This window comes from Phascolarctos cinereus, unplaced genomic scaffold, assembly GCF_003287225.1.
Source record: "Phascolarctos cinereus isolate Bilbo 61053 unplaced genomic scaffold, phaCin_HiC Scaffold_5;HRSCAF=322, whole genome shotgun sequence".
In the NCBI taxonomy this organism is placed as follows: domain Eukaryota; kingdom Metazoa; phylum Chordata; class Mammalia; order Diprotodontia; family Phascolarctidae; genus Phascolarctos; species Phascolarctos cinereus.
Genome location: NW_027555958.1, coordinates 292,770,333 through 292,795,096, shown reverse-complemented (window position 1 = coordinate 292,795,096; position 24,764 = coordinate 292,770,333). Strand labels below are relative to the sequence as shown.

General features: G+C 41.8%; 1 protein-coding gene across 1 annotated transcript in view; it reads left to right on the top strand.

The window, feature by feature from the left end:
- Positions 1–24,764, top strand: part of CRHR1 (corticotropin releasing hormone receptor 1) — a 94,096-nt gene that overhangs the window by 27,500 nt on the left and 41,832 nt on the right. The window contains exon 2 of the mRNA XM_020997783.2: positions 21,595–21,679. Within this exon, the coding sequence (XP_020853442.1) occupies positions 21,595–21,679 (85 nt within the window). The remainder of the gene's footprint in view (positions 1–21,594; positions 21,680–24,764) is intronic.

Sequence of the window (24,764 nt, the reverse complement as noted above, 5' to 3'; positions counted from 1 at the left end):
ATACATCTTGCATCTATCACCTTCTTTCCACCCTAGTTCAGGCCCTCATCACTCTCACCTTGCCCATTACAATTTTGTTTTTTAGTCACATCTGCATGACCCCATTTGGGGTGTTCTTGGCAGAGATCCTGGAGTAGTTTGTTATTTCCTTCTCTAGCTCATTTTACAGATGAGGAAATTGAGGCAAACAGGGTGAAGTGATTTGCCCAAGATCACACAGCTAAGTATCTGAGGCCAGATATGAACTCAAAGAATCTGAGTCTTCCTAACTCCAGGCCTGGTGCTCTGTGCACTATGGTGCCACCTATCCACCCTTGACTTAAAATAGCCTCCTCATTAAGCCTCCCTGCCTCAAGCGTTTCCCCTCTACATAGCTGTCAAATGTCTATTCCTAAAGCACAGTTTCTGACTATGTCGGTCCCCTGCTCGAGATGCTCCAGTGACTCCTTCTTGCCTCCAGGTTACAGCTCAAAACCTCTGCTTGGCTCTTAAAGCCCTTCCCAGTATGACTCCAACCCACCTGTCTGGGATTATTACATACTCACCTTCTTCATATGCTCTACATTCCAGACAATGGCTTAGCTGCTGTTCTGTGTGTAAATATTGGATCTGCCTTTCTCTATGCCAGGAATGAACTCTCTCCTCCCCTCCTTCTGCTCTAACTCATGGAATCCTCAGCCTCCTTCAAATCTCAGTTGAAATGCTACCTCCTACAGGAAGGATAGTTTAACTGCCCCTCCCAACCCTGACCCCATTGACAATACCTTCTCTAACTTTGAAATTACTTTGCATGCATTTTTTAGTTATCTGCGTACTTAGCATCTAGTTATAAAGTAAGAAGACCCACCAAGTGCAGCCCCCTCATTTTACAAATGAAGAACCAGGGATTGAGAGAAATTAAGTTACCTGGTCCAGGTCACAAAGGTAGTGAGTTGGGATATAAACCTCGGGGCCTATACACTCCCCACTGAACATTGCTGCCTACCACGCTGTTTCCTGCTTTTAATTGTGCTTTTTTTAAAAAAAAATTCCCATGCCAGGCACATGGCAGGAAGGTAACAAATGCTTGGAATATTGAATTAAAATGAAGAAAAGAGTCTGGAGTGGGGGAGAGAGAAAGAGAAAAGGGAGGAGAGAGGGGAGGGAAGGTGGGGAAGAAGGAAGGAGGGGGAGAGACAGACAGACAGACAGAGACAGAGAGAGAGAGAGAGAGAGAGAGAGAGAGAGAGAGAGAGAGAGAGAGAGAGAGAGAGAGAGAGAGCGCAGAGGGGATAGGGGATAGGGGAATAGAAGAAGTGGGGAAGAGGAAAAACTAGAATTTTTATGTTGAGACAAACACACAGAAAAGAGAGAGAATAATGATTGAGAGTCAGGAAGAAGGGCAAATAGAAGGAGGGAGTACAGTGACATTATGCCTGAAGTAATCTAGGTCACAGCCACAGCATCTTAAGTCCTAGAGCAAGAAGAGACCCTCTTGGATAAATATCATTATGTGCTCACATTGTCTGCCCCACAGCTGTTTCTATCTCAATAGAAAATCTTTTATAACAGTCTTGTATTGATTATGTTACAAAGAGATTATCTACAGTGAATAATTCAAAATGGTGAATACTTTGCAGTAGTCTGCCCATGCAGCAATCGTGTGATAACTAAAAACATTCCTAATGTTCCTGTCCCCACAATGCTCATCCTCAGACATCCCTGGGAACCCCTGCAAAGCATATAGTGCTGCCCCTGAGCCTCAACACCACTATTTCCAAGGTTACTGACGTGTTCAAACACCTATCACGCGGTTAAAGGCAGTTGTGTGATGGGGCAATCAGACACCATGCAAGAATGAAATAAGATGGAAAAAAATGGTAAGAAGGCAATCTATTTGGGAACTCGAGGCCATGTAATAGGAATTGAGTCAGTAAGTGCTGAGGGACCAAAGGTAGGACAATGAGGTGAATGGCCTGGGATGAGATTAATCCAGGAAGAGTTCCTCTGAAAGAAAATTAAATAATCAATCCATCAACAAGCATTTATTAAGCCTTTACTAGGTGCCTGGCACTACTTAGTGTAAAGAGATACAAATAAAGACAAAAACAACCCTTGCCCTCAGAAAGCTTACATTCTAATGGGAAAGACAACATGGAAATAAAAAGGTACCCAAAAGATACAAAGTACATGGAAAGGAATCTTGGAGAGAAAGCTTTAGCTGCTGGGGAGACTGGGAAAAGTAGCATTTGAGCTAAGTCTTAAAGGAAGCTGGGGATTCTGAGAGTGAGGAGGGAAAGCAATTTAGGTGAGCCATGTGATACAGTAATGCAGGTAGGTGGTTCAGTGGATAATGTGCTGGACCTAGAGTCAGGAAGACCTGAGAATTTTTTGGCTCTTGTTTTTTTTGTTTGTTTGTTTGTTTGTTTTTAGTCAGGGAGTAGAGTTTATTGTGTCAATTTTACAGCTGAATAAACCGAGCTACAGAGAAAAAAAAACTAGACAATTCCGTTTTCTTGCAACATCCATTCTGTAATCTCCAATTGATGTTCTTTTCATTCCCTGGATTCTCCTCTCTTGTCCCAAGTGATTACAGTGGTAATTAGGGATATCTTTGGCTCCTCATGGCCATTGGCATGGCTATAGGATATTGCAGCAGAGAGGATGTTGACTAGAAGCAATGACACTAATATTCCTCACTGTAGCTTTAAGTTAGACTTGTCATTATATCATCAACTTGCCATCAGTTCTCCTCATTTACATATGTTTGAAGACTCCATAATTATAAATGCATTTTTTGGTGAGCCAACTCTTTATTAGTCAATTTGGAATCTTAGTGGGCAACATTTGATGTTGAACATTTGTAATTGGTAAATTGACTACTTCCTTTCTTATGCCCCATTAGTACATGCTGTTCTATTTAAATTCATATTTGGAAAATGTTAAGATTCTAAAATATGTTTTTTTTTCACCCATTAGGCTTGTTTTGGTCATATCTCTGGGAAGTTTGGTCATTAAATGACCAATATTTTTAAAAAATTCTCCAATATAAGTTAGACATTTACTAGCTGTATGACCCTGGGTAAGTCACTTAACCTCTATTTGCCATAATCCACTGGAGAAGGAAATAACAAACCACTCCAGTATCCTTGCCAAGAAGACCTCATGGACAGTATTGGTGTGCTATGGTCCACAGAGTCACAAAGTGTTGGACTCTTAGACAATAACAATATGATACAGTAGAATACCAGACCTGGAACCAGGAAGACCTGAGCTCAAATCCAGCTTCAGACACTACTAGCTGGGTGACGCTGGGCAAGCCACTTAACCTCTCTTAGCCTGTTAACTCATCTGGAAAGTGCAGATAATAATAGCACCTACTTTACAGCATTATTATGAGAATAAATTGAGATAATACATGTAAAGCACATTAGAAATCTTAACACTCTTTTATAAATGTTAGTTATTATTGGTAACATTTTAGGGATTTTTTTTAGGGATAGGGCATAGAGATGTGATTAGCATTGTTCTAGACAAAGAGAATATGAGGTAGAGAACATGAGAGGAGCATGAAGGAGGGAAGGAAAAACCTGTGTGCAGGGCAATAAGGAAAAAGGGAGGGGAAAAGAGGACTGAGTGAAAAAGTAAAAGGAAAATGGGAAGAAGAAAAAATAGAAGAATGCAACAATCCCCCCCCCCCAAATCCCCATGATGTCAGAAGTGGCAAGAAGTCTAGAATGTCTATTCTTGGATTAAAAGGCAACATGATACAGTAGAAAGAGCTTCGAATTTGGAGTCAAAGGACCCTGCATTCAAAGCCCTTCTCAGTCATTTATAAACTGTGTGACCTGGTCAAATCACAACCTCTCTGGACCCTAGCATCTTCATCTGTTAAAAGAAGGGGTCAGAGTAGATGATCCCTAAGGTCCCTTCACATTCTGAATCTATGAAAACCAATGATTTTCTCCAAGAAGCATGCAAGTAGAGGTAAAGGGGACTGGGAAGGGAGGAACCCTAGAAATGCCCATAGAAACAGTGGACGTTGCAGTGGTGGCAGTGGTGATTCCTGGCAGGAGTGCCATGCATTGGGATAGAGAAGAGGAGTGAGGCAGTGTTACAAAAGACCCAGATGGGTGAGTGCCTTCCCCTCAGCCCGATGCCCTGCTGGTAACTGCCAGGTAAGAAAGCAGCTACGAGGGTCGGCAGTATGGAGAAGTCTGGGAGGCTAGAGGGTACTCTGTAATTGTAGGCACTAGATTTTCTTTTTCCATTTTTTTTTTCTGTCTGTACGACAGCGATTTAAGTTAATTAAATATAACAATAAATTATTCCTCGTCTGCCTTGGAATGAGCTCTTGTCGCTCAAATTGACTCAAGGAAGAGCAGACCCATGGAGTGGAGAAAGACACTGCTCTTAAGAAAAGGGGCTATTAAAAACACGGAGCAAGGGGGCAGTTTCTCGGGTTCACCTGTGGGCCAGGTGCCAGACGGCCACGTGCTTCTCTTGTCTCCTGTACTTTACTCCAAAGGAAAGCATGATCTTGAGCACCCCGTGTTCTGTTATCTGTCTGTTTAGCCATGATGGAGAAGTGTTTCCTCCAGGGAGATTATGAGAGCAGGCAGGCATGCAGTCAACTCCAGGTGTAGCTCCCTTTAGGTATTAAGCATATTCCTGAAGAGTTCCTTGCATGGGTTTGATTTTTCTAATTTGAATCTCTTTTTAGATTGGGGGGGGGGGTGGGAGCTCACTTTTGAAAGGAACCATGCAGGGAGCACTTTTCTTCAGTAGATGAGCACCTTCCCCTTCCCTCCCTAATGGGGTGTGTTGTGTGTGTGTGTGTGTGTGTGTGTGTGTGTGTGTGTGTGTGTGTGTGTATGCGCGCGTGCGCATGTGTGTGCTAAATCAGGACTTCCATAGATTGGCTCTGCAAACATTCAGTGTAATACTAGGGAAAATGACAAGGTAAGGGTCCTCTGTCCTTCTGCACATTCTAAGGATAATCTTCTGATAAAACCCTCCCTATTCATCTGGAGCTATATGGTTTGCTAGGGACTACCTTTGCCAATCATGAATCCAGTACAACCGCATTGATTAAGCTGCTATTGTGTTCTATGCAATTTGCATAGTGAGGAGATAGGAACCAGACCGATGATTTCCTTAATACAGGAAATTTCAGAATGAGGCAACTCTCTCCACTTATGCAAGGCAGCACCTCCTTTGAAACTTGCAGGGAATACATCTGTGATTTCCTTGGTACTTCCTGATGAGATAACTTCACCTACTCATGCAGGCCAGCACCTCCTCTGCAGCTCACAGCCTTATAAAATTAGAGAATTGCCTAGCAGAGGGGTCCAGAAGTGGTCCCTCCCCCAGTTTTTGTATTGCTAGTGAACTAAAAATAATTTTCACATTTTTAAAATACGATAAACCTTTATTTTAAAACACAAAAAAACCCCCCGAAAAACCATTTTTAGCTCATGGGCCTACTTTGGCCCAACGGCCCTCATGTGCCCACCCCAGCAGATAAATGACTTATCCAGGGTTATACATACATACAAAGACTTTGAATTCAGGTCTTTATGGCCCCAAGTCCAGTTCCCTGTCTACTATTCTATATTGCCTCTCACATAGAGGCATTTTTTAAAAAGACCTTGCCCTGAAGGAGCTTAGATGCTGGGGGGTATGTGGGGATACAAGAGGTAACTGAAGAGCAGGGCAGGGACTAAGGTTTTGCCTTTCTTTGCATCCCCAGTATTTACTTAGCACAGTGCCTGCAAGTGTTGTTTTTCTGTCCTTTTCAGTTGTGTCCGACTCTTTGTGATCAAATTTGAAATTTTCTTGGCAAAGATACTGGAATAGTTTGCTGTTTCCAGATCATTTTACAGATGAGAAAACTAAGGCAAATAGAGTTAAGTGAGTTGCCCAAGGTCACACAGGTAGTAAATATCTACGGCTAGATTTGAACTCAAGAAGATGAATCTTCCTGACTCCAGGCCCACCTCTCTATCCACTGCACCACCTTGCTTGATGGATGCTTGTTGGCTGACTACCGCTATCATACCTGAGCAACTAGGCTGTGCACAGGGGAGATCAGGGACCTAGAGTCAGGAAGACCTAACTTCAAATCTCAGACACTTGTAAAAATCAAATACGATAATATTTGTAAAGCAGTTAGCACAGTGCCTGGCACATAGCGGGTGTTTAATAAATGCTTAGTCCCATCCCTTCTCATGATTTGTAGCCATATGGTGTCCCTAGAAGAACCTTTTTGACAAATCGGAAAGCCTGTGTTTTTGGAAGAAGCTTGTGGTTGCAAAAAAGTGCCGTTCAATTACCCACAGGCAATCTCTCCCACTCTCCTCATTCCTTTTCAATTATGAGGGGCTTTCCGTGCTTGGCTGTATCCACCACATTGCTGCTCTAAAACCGCAGGTCTTCCTAAGTAAAAATGGCCCTGAGCGAGCTGGAATCATCTACCTTTCAGTCAACAGCTGAATGTGCTAACAGATACCACAGAGGCTGCTGCTGATAATGTCACTCACTTGATGGTTCTAAGTGCTTCCACATACAGGGGGCTTATTTGATGTGAACTACAAAATCTCCAGACTGGCATTTTAAGCCCTCCAACCTTTCCAGACTATAATCCTTCCTCGTCCCACCCCCTCCCCCAACTCCCCCCGCCGCTGCCGCTTTCATAAAGCTCCCACCCATCTTTCCAAACTTACTTCCCATAACCCCCCTTTCCTACCCTCCCTGTTCTAGACAAACTGGTCTGTTAGCTATTCTTTACAAGAAGAGAGGAAAGAAGGAAACAAGCATTTATTAAACTCTTGCTTTATGCCGGGTACTTTACAAATATCTTATTAGATCAGTATGACAACCCTGGGAGGTAGATGCTATTATTATCCTTGTTTTACAGTTGAGGAAACTGAGGTAGACTTCAGTTAAGTGACTTGCATAGGGTCATGTAGCTAGTAAGTGTATGAGGCAGAATTTGAACTCAGATCTTCCTGACCCCAGGTCTAGCACTCCATCCACTGTGCCACCTCTAGACAGAAGCTCTTAACCTTTTTTGTATCTCTGGTTTAGGTATTAGGACTATATTTGTCTCATAAAATGAGTTTGGTAGAATGATTTCTTTACAATTGGGAGGGGGGCAGCTAGGTGGTACAGTGGATAGAACACAACCCTGGAGTCAGGAAGACCTGAGTTCAAATCTGGCCTCAGACACATAGCACTTTCTAGCCTTGTGACCTTGGGCATTCAACCCCATTGTAAAACAAAAAAAAATGGGGGGGGGAACAATTTGTATAGTATAGGTATTAATTGTTCTTTAAAAGTTTGATGGAATTTTCCTGTAAATTCATTTTGATCAGGGTTATCTTTTCCCCTTTGGTTGTTCCTTTATAGCCAATTCAGTTTCCTTTTATGAGACTGGATTATGTGAGATCTCTATCTGGTGTAATGCTGATTGATTATTCAATATATTTGCAGATAATGCTCTTTTAAATTTTAAGTTTCTCTAGCATATAACTGTACAGTAAAGTTTGATCATTTGTTTTTTTTTCTCTTGGATTTGTTGTGATTTCATTTTAATTTTTTATTTGTTAATTGATTTTACTCACTTTTCTTTTTATCAAGTTGGCTAAAGGTTTATCATTTTTGTCAGTCTTTTCAAAGAACAAGATCTTGGCTTTGTTTATCAGTTCTATAATCTCTTTTGTTTTAAATTTATTTATTCCTCCCTTAATCCTCAAGATTTCTTCTTGTGCTTATTTTGGGTTTCTAATCATTTTTATTTTGTTAACATATGTTTAGGGATTTAGTTTTCCCTTTGAGGCCTACTTTAATTGCATCCTATGAATTTTGGTATATTTTCTCATCATTATCATTGTCTTTCACATGGTTACTGATTATTTGTATAATTTGTTCTTTTACCCACTAACTAGTTAGGATTTCATCATTACATCTCAATTTTTTAAGAGTGTAATTTTTTTCCTTGAGTTCCATGTATTAATTATTATTGTGTTATGGTCTCTAAAATACATATTTAGTATTTCTGCTTTTTAAAATTTTATTCACAATTTCTCTTTGATCTTATACATGCTCTATTTTTAAAGGTGCCATGTTGTGATGAAATATGGGATTTCTTTAATGTTTTACAGATCTGTTTAGCTCTAATGTCTCCAACAGATTTTTTTAGTTCTGTTTTTTTCCCTTTTAAAAAATTTCCTATTAGATTTGTCTAGCTCTGTCTGAGAGGGGAATGTTAAAAAATCTCCTATTTTTATTGTGCTACTATCTTTGGGGGTTTTTTTTGCAATTCAGTTAATTTTTCTTTTCTGAATTTAGATGCTATACCATTGGATGCATGTAAATTTAATATTGATAATGATTTCTTTAAGCATAATACAATTGCCTTGTTTGTCTTTATTGATACCATGAATTTTTAGTTTTGTTTTACCTGATTTGTGGTTGCAACTCCAATTTTTTTTGCAACACCTGATGCATGGTAAATTTTGTTCCAGCCTCTCATTTTAATTCTACGTGTATTTTTGCTTTTTAGATGTATTTCATTTAAACAACAGATTCTAGGATATTGTTTTCTTAACCATTTTGCAACTTTCTTGTTTTATTGGATTATATTTATATTTATAAGTTATGGGAGTTAGGTTTGTATTTTCCTTCATTTGTTTCTTTACTATTGGGATTAAACATTTTTTCTCATCCCTTTCTTTTAAATCAATACTTTGTGCCTACAGTTTTATTTAAATTACTTTGAAACAGCTTTATTTCAATAGGCCTCTTCCTGCTCTAGTCCTCCCACATGCCAATAATTTTCCTAGTGTGGAGATTTTACTTAAATCATTTATTTCTTTTTATTAAAAAAATTTTTTTTTCCTTCTCATTCCTCTCTCAGTTAAATGGTTAAAGCAAAGCTCCCTTCTCCCCTCCAAACTCTCAAGTTTGTTAGTTTTTGTTTCTTTGGAGACTTTTTCTAAGAAGTTTTTCTTTGCTTTGCTCTCTTTACTAATTCTCTTCCCTTCCAAGCTATTCAGAAATTTTACTCTCTGATTCATGGTCTATACCCTTATTTATTATTTAATCACTCTGTGTTCCTCATAGAACTAAAGCTTCTGAGTTACCAGGTTTGAGCTTCCTCTTATAAATAATTTCTCTATTATTGCCTTTATTGATCTTGCCTAGCATACTTTTTCTCCAATGTGCCTTTTTCTTAGAAGTATCAATTTGTGAAGGACGTAATATTGGCTAAAAGCAGCACACTTAGTAATAATTACCCTGTTCTCAAATCATGGAACCCAATTCTACTTCCTGCTGTCTGTGTGATTGCTCTCTTTCTTAATGGCCTTGCCATCTCATATTGGGCATGTTCCACAACTGTTCTAGGTGATAGCAGCCTCTAGTAACTCACACATTCCTTCTTCTGGGTTAGAATGTTATCCATGGAGGCAAAACACTCTTTCAGAGAAAGTGGTCAGTCAGTAAATGTTTATTAAGTGTCTGCTATATGCAAGGCACTGTGCTAAGCACTGGAGACTCAAAGAAAGGTAAAAGATAGTCCTTGTTCTCAATGTGCTTATAGCACAATGGAAGAGATAATACGGAAGCAACTATGTACATAGTGGTATATATATGGTATATATTCCTTCCTTTCTGTCTCCTTTTCCATTCTCCAGTAGCTTCTCTTCTTGCTAGGAGACTAGAGGAATTATTTTCTTTCTGTTCATCCATGGACTTTGTTAGGTTGAATCACCAATGGAGAACACCCTTGTGTCCTCAATCTCTTTGCTCTCCATTTATGTATTTTTCTACATCCAAATTCCATCCCACAAAATACAGTGATTTATTTATGGTGGACTTGTGAATGTCCACTATACTTCACTTTGACTCTTCCATCTTCACTTTGATTTCTTTAAGTTCCCCTTAATTATGTACCCCTGATGTTGGGCTGCAAATCAGATGTTGCCTCCTTCTGTGTTGGAGGATTTAGGGTTAGCTAGCTTGTGTCCTTGCCCTGAATAGCCTCTGAGGGGACAGGACTAACCCTGAGTGAGTTTCAGTCCCTTTCTGTTTAAGCCTGATGCAGCCTACTATTTGTTAAGGTACATAAATAGCCAGATCAATCTGAAACATGTCATTGCAACTGTTGAGTTCAAATGAAAATGTGCATCCTTCAGTTTTATATTAAGAAGTTATCATCTTGGACCTTGCCATAACTCACAAATTAATCTCTCTTTGGCTGATGCCTTTCCCCCTGTTCCCTTTGATTACCTTGGCTCTCTTCCTTTCCTTCTGTAGTTGGGCTGAATCAGTGTCTGCTGCTTTTTGAAGAGTAGGAGAAGGGAAGGAATGGTGCTGTGGACAGTCTCTGCAGCATTGAAACCTAATTCCAGGCCCCAGGTGAAAGAAAGGCAGTATGCTTTCAGTCCCCTGCCCCCCACAACCTGTATATGGTTGGGCAGAGTCAATGTCTGTTGCTTGTTTTCAGGGTGAGGATGTGTCGGCAGGATTTTTGCATTGAGAAAGAAGTCCCTCAATAGATGGTAGGCACAAACCTAGGGATTAATTTGTGAGAACATGCCAGGTATATGGATAATGAGACCTGGAAAAAGTATCTAATCTGCCCCTTGTTCATCCTGTATTCTGGAAGTCAATCTCTCTCTCTTCTCTCTCTCTCTCCTCTCTCTCTCTCTCTCTCTCTCTGCATGTGTGTGTGTGTGTATCTCTTTTTTTTTTTTAATTTACTTATGTGATGTTTCTTCTGGAACTATCCCCAACCCACACTTGCAGGTTGGGTCTCCAGGAGACATGACTACTCCAAGGTTCTAGTTTTCTGAAGGTCTACACTCTTAAAATTATAGCTAATGAGCCCTCCAGCCCTGTTCCTCAGACCTGGCTCCTGCCTTGATCATTATGCACAGTCTCCTACTGGGCAAATAACTAAACTGCAGAGAAGTCTTTCTCTACTCCCTGAATCCCACCCACCCACTCAGGTGAGGAATGATTCCCTCTCAAGTGCTAATTTCTTCTTCCTGTGTTGGCTCTCTTCTTTGCTGCCAGTGGTCCTGCCTCCAGAGTTGTATCCTGTCTCTACTGCTCCCTAGAAAACGTATCTTGCTTTTCAAAGGGCTATCAGGGCCAATAGCCAGATGCTCTGTATTTCCATCAAGCTCTACTGAAGAACATCTCCATACCTTATAAAGGGAAAATAGAGAACAGACACTTTTTTTGTGCTTCCTTTAAGATCTTAACACTTTATTGTCCCTCTTACTTGCCCTTTGCCTTCCCTAATTCATCAGCTGAGAAGGGGGGAAATCAGTTGAATAGAGTGTCCTGATCATCTCCCATGCCATATGTTTGACCCTCTCTCAGGCCTTTCTATACTAACTTGTGCACCTGTATCCCTCAGCAGACTATAAGCTCTTTGAAGGTAGAAACTACTTCATATTTTGTTTTGTCTCTGTAGCTGCAATGTCTAGCACAGTACTTGGCACATAGTAGACATACAAATGTTTATCAAATCTGACTGAATAACCTTGTAAAGTAGAGATCATGGCATTATTATCCCCATTTTATAGAAGAGGAAATTGAGGCCCAGAGAGGGAAAATTCAACTGGCTAGTTTCTGGCATCATCATCATCATCATCATCATCATCGCTAATATTTATATAAAACCTACTAAATGCCAGGTATCGTGATGAGCACTATAGAAATATTATGTCCTTTGATCTCTCACAACAACCCTGGGAGGTAGGTGCTATTATCCCCATTTTACAGAAGAGGAAACTGAGTAACTACATGTTGAATGATAATGAATGGGGTGACAATGCTGCCCTCCATTTTTGATGATCAAGGTGGGTTGCCCAGGTTGGTGATCTGGAATCTCTGGCAAACCCAGTAGCAAATATAGTCCCTAGAAAGAGAGGATAACAAAACAAAGGAAGCTAGAAATGCAATTCAGCCAGCCTGGCCCTTAGCCCCAGTCCCTCCTCTCCTCTTGTTTCTAATTAACCTTTGTGGGGGTGGGCAGCCCTAGGTGTTCTCTCTGCTGCCCTCCCCCTCACTCTGCCCTTTCAGACCAGCCCTGAAAGGTTAATTACCAAATCAGCCCATCCAATGAAATTTCATCTCTGTGCCTTAAAGACCAAATCACGCTTTGGCAATGTGGTTATTTATGGTGTCTAATAAGCATTTTTCGGAGTGATTAACCTTTATGCCAGAGTCACGTTGGCAATCTTGAGCTCCATGATTGTTTGCTGTGCCTAAGGGACGGCCTAAGGCAGGATGCAGCAGGTGCTGAGCTTGTGGCAGCTGTAGGCTGTGCAATCCTGGAATATCAGTGGCTTCAGTCCAGGGCCTCCCAACCCCTCACCTCCATCTCTACCCTCCCCAACCCCTATCAAACTGCATCCTCCTTAGGATCACAGGATTTCAGAGCTAAATGAGAGCTTAGATATCATCTAGTCTAAATAAGCCCCCTTCACTTCACAGCTGAGGAAAGCGAGGCCCACAAAAGTCAAGTAATTGGCCCCAGGTCACATAAGTCAAACACAGCAGAGCTGGGATTTGAAACCTGGTCTTCTGAATCTTCATCCAGTGCTCCTCTCACTAGCTGATGCTGGCTTTTGCTTTACTGTGTCTCTTCCAGTTTCTAAAGCACAGGGACCTGTCGTCAGGTCATTCTGTATCCCTTGACATACCCTGCTCTGCACAGAGTAGGTGCCCTGTGATTTGCTAAATCCAGAAACACTGTTGTGTCATAGGAGGAATGGACTTAGAGAAATAAGATCCTGGTTACAGCTCCAGCCCTGCCACAGGGCTAGCTGTTTGACCTTGGGGAAATCAGCTCTGTTTGGTGGTCCTTAGTTTCCTCATCTATAAAATGGGCATGATACTTTAACTACTTATAGCATACGACTGTTGTGAGGATCAGATGAAAATAATGGATATAAATAGCTGGCATTTCCTCATATAAATTTTTAAGGTTTGCAAAGCACTTTACCTATGTTATCTTGCTGGATCCCTATAATAACCCTGGAGGGTAGGCACTATTGTCATCCCCATTTTACAGATTCAGAAACTGAACCTGAGAAAGGTTGTGACTTGTCCAAGGTCACACAGCTAAGTGTCTAAGTCCAGATACAATCTGAGGTCTTACCGACTCAAGGTGCCAGTTAGCTGCCTCATCAGTACTTTATAAGCTGACAAGTGCTATGTAAATGTCAGCTCTTACTATTATTAAATCCAATGCTTGCTCATTCTCTGGTCTTTGGGAGTGAGTGCAAACACTGTGGACTAGAAATGTGTGCTCTCTTTTGGTGCCCTTAAGTCTTTCTTCTCCTCCCCCTGCCTTTTCTGGCGGCCTAGAAGGCTCTCTAGAGAGTCTCCCTTGATTTCTCCCTTAGACAGTTGTTAGGGGTATCTTCTTCCTAAAATAATTACTGTTTAATTTATGTATGTATGTATGTATGTATGTATGTATGTATGTATGTATGTATGTATGTATGTTTTAGTGAGGCAATTGGGGTTAAGTGACTTGTCCAGAGTCACACAGCTACGAAGTATTATGTGTCTGAGGCCAGATTTGAATTCAGGTCCTCCTGACTCCAGGGCCGATGCTCTATCCACTGCACCACCTAGCTGCCCCCAAATTATTAGTTATTCTTAATTCGAAACATGTTGTTTTCTGTCCCAGCCCCCAGCATCCCTCAGTCCCCAGCCAGCACAATGTCAGCTACTTAAGGACAAGAACTATGTTATCCTTGTCTTTGTTATCTCAAGCACCTAGCATTGTGCCTTTCTTGTATTATGCATTTAATAAATGTTTATTGAACCAAATTTCTTCTCTTCTGGCCTCTGCTAAGGTACCTATAACCCTGTGGACACTGTGCAGATACTAATAGAGTTTGTAGAGGGATTCTTGTTTGCTTATGGAATTGAACTATTTGGCTACCAGAGTTCTTTCCAACTCTGAGAATTGTGATAATGTAATATATCCTACTTGGTTTTGCATTTTAAGTAAGGAGTCTTGAAGACTGTTATGTCTGACTCTTCATGACCCTCCCTGGGATTTTCTCAGCAGAGATACTAGAATGGTTTGTCATTTCCTTCTCTAGCTCATTTTACAGATGAGGAAACTGAGGCAACAGGGTTAAGTGACTTGCCCAGGGTCACACAGCTAGGAAGTGTCTGAGGCCAGATTTGAACTCAAGGAAGATGAGTCTTCTTGACTAGAGGCCCAGTGTTCTATTCACTTAAGCCACTTAGCTGTACTGTCCTTGAAGATTGGAAGGGCTTTAAAATACAAGGGTGGGATAACAGGTAGTCAGATTGATCTCTGGGGGAATGTGTCACCCCGAGAACCTCTCAAATCATGCTATCTAGACAGCCTGCAAATATTGCTAGCCCTGGACTCAGACTGGTTTCCTTGTGGTTCAGTTCTGCCCTTGGAGGTATGCAAATAGAGCAAGACGGAGGGACCCCTACCAAAAAAAATTTGTGTGCAAGACACAGAGTTTCAAAATGGAAACCTCGCCCTCTAAAAAGCTGTCTATGTGGTCCTTCACTCTTACCGCATGCCACTTCATTGATCACAGGTCATGGATTTTTCTGGCCATAAAAATGTGCCTTTATAAAAAATGAATATTAAAAATGTCCCTGATTATACCCTCCATTGTTGGCCCTCATCTTATGTACCCCTAGTCCTAGCTCTGAAAAAAGGTAAGAATTTGTAGAAGTTCCAGGAAGTCTTCATTATTCCTCTAGCTAGGCAGGAGCTCTGGATATGCCATCACTGAGGCCTCCCTGAAGGCATCTAACATTTTATAATGTGTGGTGAGTGGTGGGAAGTTAAGGATAGAGTCTCTGTTACAGCAGCAGTCCCTGAGAAAGAGCCTTCTCTCTGCTCAGAGACCAAAGGAAGGAAATGGGTAGCTTCCATCCTTCTTTGCTTCGGTTTTTCATTTATGAAATGAGGATAAACACTAGAGTTATTTCCTAGGAAGGAAAACCAGGGAGGCTGTGATGTTTAATTTCTGGTTAATAAAGTGTTAGAAGTTCCTTAGGACAGGAGAATCATATGGGTCTGCCTTAATATATAGTACATATGTATGATCCAAAAAGAAATGAACTAGTCATTGTGTGAGAATGAAACAAGAGGTGAATGGCTCACGTGCTTTGTGGCTACTGTCAAGTTATTATTATTATTATTCATAGCTAACATTTATATAGCACCTACTATGTGACGTGTAAAGGTGGCAAAAAGGTGCCAGGCCTGGAGTTTACCTTGTTTGCCTCAGTTTCCTCATCTGTAAAATGAGCTGGAGAAGGAAATGGCAAACCACTCCAGAATTTTTGCCAAGAAAATCCCAAACAGGGTCACAAAGAATTGTGAAAACTGAAAAACTGAACTGAAAAACAACTAAACGACAATGTGTGAGGCACTGTGTTACGTGCTACAATTATTATCTCACATGATTACGCCGTGGTTAATAGTTCATTTCATCCTTATAATAACCCTGCAAGATAGGTACAATTATTAACTCCATTTTACAGATGAGAAACTGAAACTGACACAGATTATGTGACTTGCTCAGGGTCATACAGCTAGTAAATGTCTGAGGCTGGATTTGAATTCAGCTCTTCCTGATTCCAGCCCCCAAACTCCATCCACTGTGCTACCTAGCTGATCCAGAACCAGAAGAAGCCCTCCAGTATCTCAGGTTGTGAAAACAAAAGACAGAACTGTCTAATTTTCCTCTCCCTGAAAATGAGTGGAGAACAGAGAATGGGAGTATAATGACAGGGGGCATGGTATATCTAGGGAGATGAAAAAAACAGCAGTACTGTGGAAAGAGCACCAGCTCTGACATCAGAGGACCTGAGTTCTAATCCTGTCTCTGTTACTACCTTGGGCAAGTCACTTAACTTCCCTAGGCCTCAGTTTAATCATTTGTAAAGTAAATCTTAAGTTAAAGCCCTTCCTATTTCGGATGTAGGATCTATGAGAAGTAGTAGAAAGTCACAACTGGAAAAGCCCCCAAAGGCCGCATGCTCGGCATCTCTTCAGGTGTTGAAACCCCCAACTCCTCAGCAGCCGCAGTTACTGAAGCCCCTGGAAAGAAAAGTGTCAGTGCCAAATGGTTCTGCCTCATAAAAGGATAGGGCTTTATCAATGGAAATAACATTAAATAAGGCAAACCACCATCTGCTTTGTTGTTGCCCCCTAAGCATCATGGGACCCTTCCATCTGACTTGAAGCTGAAACTTTCTGTTTCCTGTGAAACATCCCCCGCCCCGCCCTGTTATTATGTAACCTCCTCAAGGGTAGGGAATATATTTGCTTTTCAATTTGTATTCTCAGTGCTTAACACAATGCTTGGCACATAGTAAGCATTTAATAAATGCGTTTTCATTCATTTATCATAGATCCAACCCAGTATCAAATGCCTCTGCATTTTTCTTTTCTAATTCTATTTTCCTTTTGGAAAAGAAGCCACTCCTGGTCATTTACTTAAATATGCATATTACAGATTGCTAGTTACCTAACTGAGGTTGCCTCGGTCTAGTATGTAAAGGCTGCCTCAGAAGGAGATTTCTTCAGAACCCATTTCAGTAATAGAATCTGAAGCTACGAAGTTCAGTCAGAACATTCTGACCAGCCAATTAAGCCAATGACAAGAAACCATTCAACTATTTTCATTACTTTTTTTGAGAGAGGAGTGAAAATTTAAAAGTGGGAATTTAGGGAGGAAAAGAGTACTCAATGTATATGCTCACCAAGATGCATTGCACCAGTAGGGACTTTCTTCTCAGTCTCCTTTACTAGTTCATCATCCTTACCCTGCCCCCAACTGCTTGTGCACCCCAAGGCTCTGCTTAGGCCTTTTTCTTTTCTCTCTTTACATACCATCTGATGATCTCATTAGCTTCCATCTGTACAGTTCCAGTGTACATATAGCTCCCATATCTTAGTTTCTCTCTTGAATGCTCTTGAAATCTCCTATCACCAGCTACTTGTCGGACATTTCAAACTGGATATTCCAAAGGCATTTAAAATTTAACATATTTAAAGCAGAACTTACTCTCTTTCTCCCACTAACTACCTGTCTTCCTAACTTGCCTATTTCTGTTGAGAGCACCAAAATCTTTCGAGTCACCCAGGTTTGCAACCTCAGAATCATCCCTGATTTCAATTCTCCTTCAGCTCCCATATCCAATCAACTACCAGGTCTTGCTATTACTTCCTTCACAGCATCTCTCACATCCATTAGCATGTCTCCCATCCATTCTCATCTCCCCACTGACAGGGTCACCACCCTAAGTGCATGGTCTCATCACCTCTCACCTGGATAATTTTAGCACCCTCTTAACTCATCTCTCTGCTTCATCCTCCACCCAGCTGCCAAAGTGATATTCCCAAAGTGCAGGTCAGATCATATAGCTCCCTTCCACAGAAAGCTTCAGTAGTTTCCCCTTGGCTCCAGGATACAATAAAAACTCCTCTGTTTGACATTCAAAGTTTTTCATATTTTGTCTTCAGCCTACCAGGTTTATTACACATTTCTTCCTTTTTATGCACTTTACAATCCAACCAAATTGGTCTTCTTAACTTTTCTCACATAAATACTCCATCTCCCCCTTTCTATGCCTTTGAATGGGCTGTTTCTCCTGTCTGGAATTCATTCTTCCTTCCCTTCTACTTCTTAGCATCCCTAGACTCAGCTTAAGTACCAGTATATGAAGCCATTCCTAATCTCTCCCAGCTGCTAGTGATCCCCACAACAAATTACTTTGTACACAGCTTGTATATTTAAGGAGGCATTTATATAGCACCTACTATGAGCCAGTCACTGCTAAGCACTCTACAATTATCTCATTTGATCCTCACAACTCTGCAAAGTAGCTGCTGCTCTTACCTTCATATTATAGTTGAGGAAACTGAGGCTGCAGAGTTTAAGTGAGTAACTCAGGGTCATACAGCTAGGATATGTCTGAGACTGGATTTGAACGCAGGTCTTCCTTCTCCAGGCTCAGCACTCTATCCTCCTAGCTACCTATATACCTATATATACACCTATGTTACAGTAAGATTTTTACCTGGGTCCACTGGTGCTGGAGGTGATTTGCCTTCCTTGTTCTCCACTAAGGAGTCTCTCTCAGCTCTGGACCCATATGTGTGCAGACTGCGTTCACATCCGAGGAGGGGTGGGAGACTACCCGGAGTTTGCTGCATCCTACCAAAATGCCAAATCCTTTCAGTACTGAGCCACCTGTTCCCCTGGAAGTGGCTAATGCACAGGCTCATCACTCAATGGGGGTGAGCTCTGCAGAAGGCAGGGTGGTTGCTGTTCTACCTTCCTGTCTGTATACACACATATACACAAATATACATACATATGTTATTTCTCTTAGTTAAAATATGAACTTCTTGAAAGCAAAGACAATTTCATTTTTTGTCTATATCCCCATCACCTAGCATAATACCTGACACACAGTAGGCGCTTAATATATGCTTGTTAAATTAAATTGAGGATGGCTGGGTATTCCATTCTGATATTGTGCCTAGAATTCATAATGCCCTCTGATCTTACCCACGTACCTATCTCAGCATCCTTGTTGCCCACATCTTTCCCTACCTTGGTGCAACAAGCTGGGGCTTCTCCATGATCTTTATTTACCTGCAGGCTCAGCAGCAGCCTTAGCGATGAGGGGATCCCTAGAAGCAAGAGGTCACAATTATTCCCTGGAATCCAAGGACAGGCAGGCAGGCAACACAGGCCCAGATCCCCAACACATTTATCACCAATGAGCTGGGTGGGCATGTGTGAACACACTGGGAAGTACCTAATTAAAGGGAGACTTTGAGCAGCACCACTGCAGCTGAGAAGGGTCAGGGCTGAGCTGTAATGAGTCTCTAATATTAGCAGAAGGAACTCAGTTCTGCCTGCCTGGTGGGGTAGGGCTGCTCTGCTCTCCAAGGAGGGAATCCCAGGGGAATTGACTTTTTAAGAAGAGTCTTTGTTTCCCCATGGATCTGTTCTGGGAAATAATATAGCTGGGGAGGAGAAAGCCACTGCTAGAAAGTGACAGAATTTCAGACATGAAAACAGAAGGGAAAACTGTCAAAATCCCTCCCCCTGAAAATGAGTGGGGAGAAAGGAATGTGAGTATAATGAGAGGAGACGTGGTTATATCCAGAGAGATGAAAACAATGTGGTACTGTAGAAAGATCATCACTGGTTCTGATGCCAGACAGTCTGGGTTCAAACCCAGCCTCTGCTACTTATTACCTATACGACCTTGGATGAGTCATTGGACTCTCCTGGGACTCAGTTTCCTCATTTATAAAGTAAATCAATTGGACTAGGTGGCTTTTGAGATCCTGCCTATCTCTAAGTGTGAACACAGTCTGCACATTTGTGGGTCCAGAGCTGAGAGATGCTTCTTAGTGGAGAACAAGGAAAGCAAGTGGCCCAGCCCCACCAGGCCCAGGTACAGATGAGGAGAAGCCATAGAAAGTTAGAGCTGGAAAGGGCTCCCAAGGCCATATGGTCTCATTTTAGAAGAAGGAAGCTAAGGCCCAGAGAGACGATATACTTTGCCCAATTTCACACAGCTAATTAATAGCAGAGCCAGAAGAATTAGTTTGGGCTTTTGACTCTCATATGGGACCACGTAGGAAATTCAATTCAATAAACATAATTCTTCTGAAAAGTGGGATTTAACAGCTATTTTAGCATTATGGTTTAGTCCTAAATCTTGGAAGAGAGATGAAGAGCAAATATTCCTAACTGTCCCCCTAGGGATACTCCCCATCATAGACATAGCCTACAAGCTACAAAGCACCTTCCTGTGTCGTGAAAGAGGCAGCATAGATATGAGTTCCATTTTACAGATGAGGAAACAGGCTCAGAGATGAAATCATCTGGCCAAGGTCACACAGGTAATAGGTGCCAGCACCTGGATTTGAGTTAGGGCTTTCTGCCTCCAAGTCCAGGGCTCTTTCCACTGTTCCACACTACCTCCCACTCCCACAAGAAAAATCTCTGTGCTATGGTTCCTCCAGTTTTGGTGATAGCACTCCCTTTGGCAGACCCACACCCCTAGCTTTCTACTAGAACAGAAGCAGGGCTTTGATGTAAGAACAAATGATACTAAAGGGAAAAAAAGAGAAAAAGGAAAAGAAAAAGGGAAGGTTACAGTGGACAGAGAGGAAAGGGAACAAACATTTATTAAGCACCTACTTTATAAACATTATCTCATTTGAACCTCACAATAACCCTGACAGGTAGAAGGATAGAATGCCAGACTTGGAATCAGGAAGGCTCAAATTCAAATGCTGCCTCAGACATTTACTAGCTATTTGACCTCATACAAGTCACTTAACTGCTCTCTGCCTCAATTCCCTCAACTGTAAAATGAGGATAATAATAGCACCTACCTTCTAGAGTTTTTGTGAAGATCAAATAAGATAATATTTTCAAAGTGCTTTGCAAAACTTATAGTGCCATACAAATGCTAGCTACTATTATTATTACTTTCAGGATTTAAACCCAGTTCCTGTAACTAGAAATAGGGTATTCTTTTCACCACACACTCCACAAGATCTCTCAGTTTTCCTTCACAGAAGTTTGACTTTCTCTGCTCTATCACAGGGCAGCTAGGTGTGGCACAGTGGATAGTCTGTGTGGATCTAGAGTCCAGAAGACTCATCTTTCTGAGTTCAAATACACCTTCGGGTGTGTGATGATGGGCAAGTCACTTACCCTGTTTGCCTCAGTTTCCTCATCAGTAAAATGAGCCAGAGAAGGAAATGGCGAGCCACTTCAGTATCTTAGCTAAAAACAAACAAATAAATCCAAATGGGGTCATGACGAGTTGGACGTAACTGAACTACAACAAAAGCTCTATCCCAAGCTAGATCTTAAGTCATCACTTACTTGGCAGTTTTTCAAAGGACCGAATGTGTCCATTAAGATGCTGTAGGGGGGAAGCTAGGTGGTGCAGTGGATAGAGCACCAGCCCTGAAGTCAGGAGGAAATGAGTTCAAATCCAGCCTCAGCCCAAACACCCCTGGGCAAGTCACTTAACCCCAATTGCCTAAAAAAAAAAAAAAGATGCTGTAGGACCTGTAAGAAATGGAAATCTAGGGCTGTGCTTTCTGCCTATTGCAGGATATTTACTTTCCTTACTGTAGATAGGAATTTCATGCTCCAGTGGCTGCTAGACTTTTGGGGAGGCCTTTTCCAGTGGAGGGAGGATAGCTGACTGTTTTGCACTTGCAAAGTATGCCATTTTGGCTTGGGCACATAGAACTTAAACATTTGGAGGCAATGTATTATAATGGAGTGAGCCCTGAGTTTAGAGTCAAGGACCCAGGTTCAAATTCCAGTTCTGCTACTCAATGTCTGTGTGACCCTGGGTAAGCCACTTCTCCTAAATGTGTTTCCTCACCTATAAAATGAAGGTTTATAGGTTCTTTCTAGCTCTAACTCCAATGAGGTTCTAGTTTTGGCTGCCTTGTTCAGAGTGGGATTTCTGGGAACAACTGAAGTATCCTAACCATGTTTCTCCTTCTCATGACCCTTACAGGCCCTTCTTCTGTGGCTTGCACCAGTCTCAGCCTCACTCCAGGATCAGTACTGTGAGAGCCTATCCTTAGTCAACAACACTTCTGGTGAGTACCCCAAGGCATCCTCCTTCTCCCTTTTCCCCAACTGCTCCCTAAACAACATGCACCAGAGTTGGAGAAGTAATAGCACAAAACCCATCCCAATTAAGCCCCCATTTCTCAGGGAGATTCCCTGCTTCCAGTTCCTTTTCATACACATCTGCCAGAAAAATCTTCCTTCAATGCCATTTTCATCATATCCTTCCCTGACTCAAGAACTCCAGTATTATTCCCCATTGTCTAATATATCTAATTCAAACTTACAAGCCATCTACTAAAGCCCTGATAATTCTCTAAGTCCATCTCTTCTTTTTGCTCATGCTGAGGCATTATTCCATCCTACCAGCTAGCAGGAATAGGCCTTGGAGAACCCTTTCTTTTCCTCACCCCCATCCCAGCCTGGATGCTGACCTCTCTCCCCACCATCTCTGTCAAAGGTAACCAAAAGCCCCGCTCCACTTTGACCCTTGGGCCCATTACTTCCTTTCCAATAGTCATTGGTCAGGGACCATCTACCCTGCCATTGCTAACCAAAGTCCATGAAGTCTTACCATCTTCCATGCTTCTCCTGCTGGACTCTCAGTTCCACTTGGCCCTTCTATCTGCCATGAAGCTGAACTGTATTGTGTTGGCTTCCCTAATTAGAATGTGTTTCTATTTGTATGTCCTGCATCTGTCACCCCACTTGGCACAAAGTGTCAAACAAATGCTTCTCTTTTCTATTCCATGAAAATCCATGGTCAGAGCTACCTTTCTGAATTGTACCAGTGGAGCTTACTTCTGATTGCCCAATCCCAAACAAGGATGCCCAGCAGTGGGCATCAGGCTTATGTATCAGATGGGAGAAATAGAGAGATGTGCCACCTACAGGCAGCAGGAGGATGGGAGCAGTGGAGGAGAGAAGGACTGGTGACAGAAGATTGGTCTCTCTGGCACTCCTCTTGAGCCATTTGCTTGGGCTTCAGTTAATTATTTAATAAATTTTTGTTGAGTACCTACAGTGGGTAGGTACTGAACAGAGAGACAGAAGAAAGAAGAAACAGAATCTGACCACAGTCTGATGGTGGGGGGATGGGAGGACAATGTGGGGAGGGAAAAACAGAAGGTATGTACCTGAAATAGCTTAGACATAATGAAGATAAACACCATGAAGGAAATCTTTGTAACGGGCCTTTTATTTCCACATCAATTAGTTTCAAGTAGCATGTCAATAAGTACAAAATCCTTTCCTGCTAATCAAAGAAATGAGTGCTGTATGGAGGTAGAATAAGGAATTTCTTAGACTAGAAAGTGACTTAGGATGACTTCTACATATACTTTACATTCAATCCTTATAACAACCTTGTGAGATCAATAGTATGAGTATCATTCCCATTCTTTTTTACAGATAAGGAAACTGGACTCAGAAAAGCTTATTTAATGGTAACTCATTTCACTAGGCAAGGGAAGAGGGAATGACATTGGCAAAAAATTGGAAGCAGCACCTACCAAGTTGTGTACAGAGAATGAACAAGCAGAGGCCCATGGTTGATGAGTGGCTTCAGTGTGGGCAAAAGGAAGAGATGGGCCTAGAGAATCCTCAGGAGGTCAGCTGATATGTGAAGAATTTGGATGAGACACATCAGGCCACAGGGAGCTGCTAGGGTTCTTGAGTCAAGGAGGAACATGATAAGAATGGCACTGTAGGAAGATTAGGGTGGCAGGCATGTATGAAAAGGAACTGGAAGCAATGAGTCCCTCTAGGAAATGGGGGCCTCATAATAGGAATGGCCCTGGTGACCCATGACAGAAGGAATGGCTGGTCAGGCTCCATTAGCTCATTTGTTCTGCTCCCTAAAGAGGTCTACTCTATAGCTTACTGCTGTAGGTGTCATCTGTCCTTGGAGGTGGTGATAAATGACACTCATTCCCCTGTGATTTATATTCCCTACTCCCTCGCCTCACCTCACCTCCGCCACTGCCTCCCTCCCTCAATCCAAAACTGGCTTTATGGTGTGCTGATCGATCACCCTCTGCAGAAGCCTCTGATCAAGCACCATTTTTCTTCCTCCCTCCTTGGTCCTGCCCAGAGCAATGGGCACAGGGAAAGACAGATGGAGAGCGTGGGGAACAGAGAGGGACATTGACAGATGGATGGTCAGTCTGGCTGCCTAGTGACACCAAGACATTGCTTTTCCGTGGGGAGTCCCCATCCTCTTTTCACATGGCATATTCCAGGACCAAGGAGAGCACCACTGGGAAAAGACTGGCGTTTGAGCTCATCTGTCCATCTGGCACAGTCCAGATAGGTCACAAAATTATAAAATCATATAATTGTAGAATAACAGCATCGGAACCAGGGTATGTTATATAAGTTCACATTTAAATGGGACTATAAGGTTTACAATGCATTTTATATACTCTTTTCATTTGATCCATCCTCACATGTGTGAGATAGATGGTATTAGGATTCCCATTTTACAGAGAAGGAAATTGAGACTGAGAGAGGTTACGTGACTAGTCCAGGGTCACACAGGCATGAAGTATTGTCATAGAAAAGAAAATCCACTACTTATAATTTAGAATACAATCAAATACAAAGCTTTATTCCAAGCATTGTTACAAACCGAGGCAGAGAAAAGCAATAATTGGTACATGGAGAAGTGTGTTTCTATGAGGCAAGTGGGCTTCTAAATATGAACCATTTTCCACAGGTGCTTATGGAATACAGAAAGGCATATAATCATGCTGCATTCACAACTGGTCAGCCACTGACCTTGGGGACAGTTTGTGACAGTGGTTCAAGGGAAGGAAAATAGACTTTCTAATTTGCTAATCTATTGTTGTTCTCAGAGGTCCAAGACAGGGTGTGCTCTGTGTTTTGTTTATCCTTGCGTACAAACTGGGGTAAAGGAAGGCAAAAAATATAGGGGTCCTACATGGCCACCTGTTTAATATTGAAAAGAAGGCTTAGTATAAGATAGAATTATTTATGCCAAGAAAGAGGAAAATATAGTGTCTAGCTGAGTATGAGAGACAGGATTTGAACTCAGTTCTTGCTGACTCAAAATCACAGTGATTTAACCAATGCTTCATGCTTCCTCTGAAAATT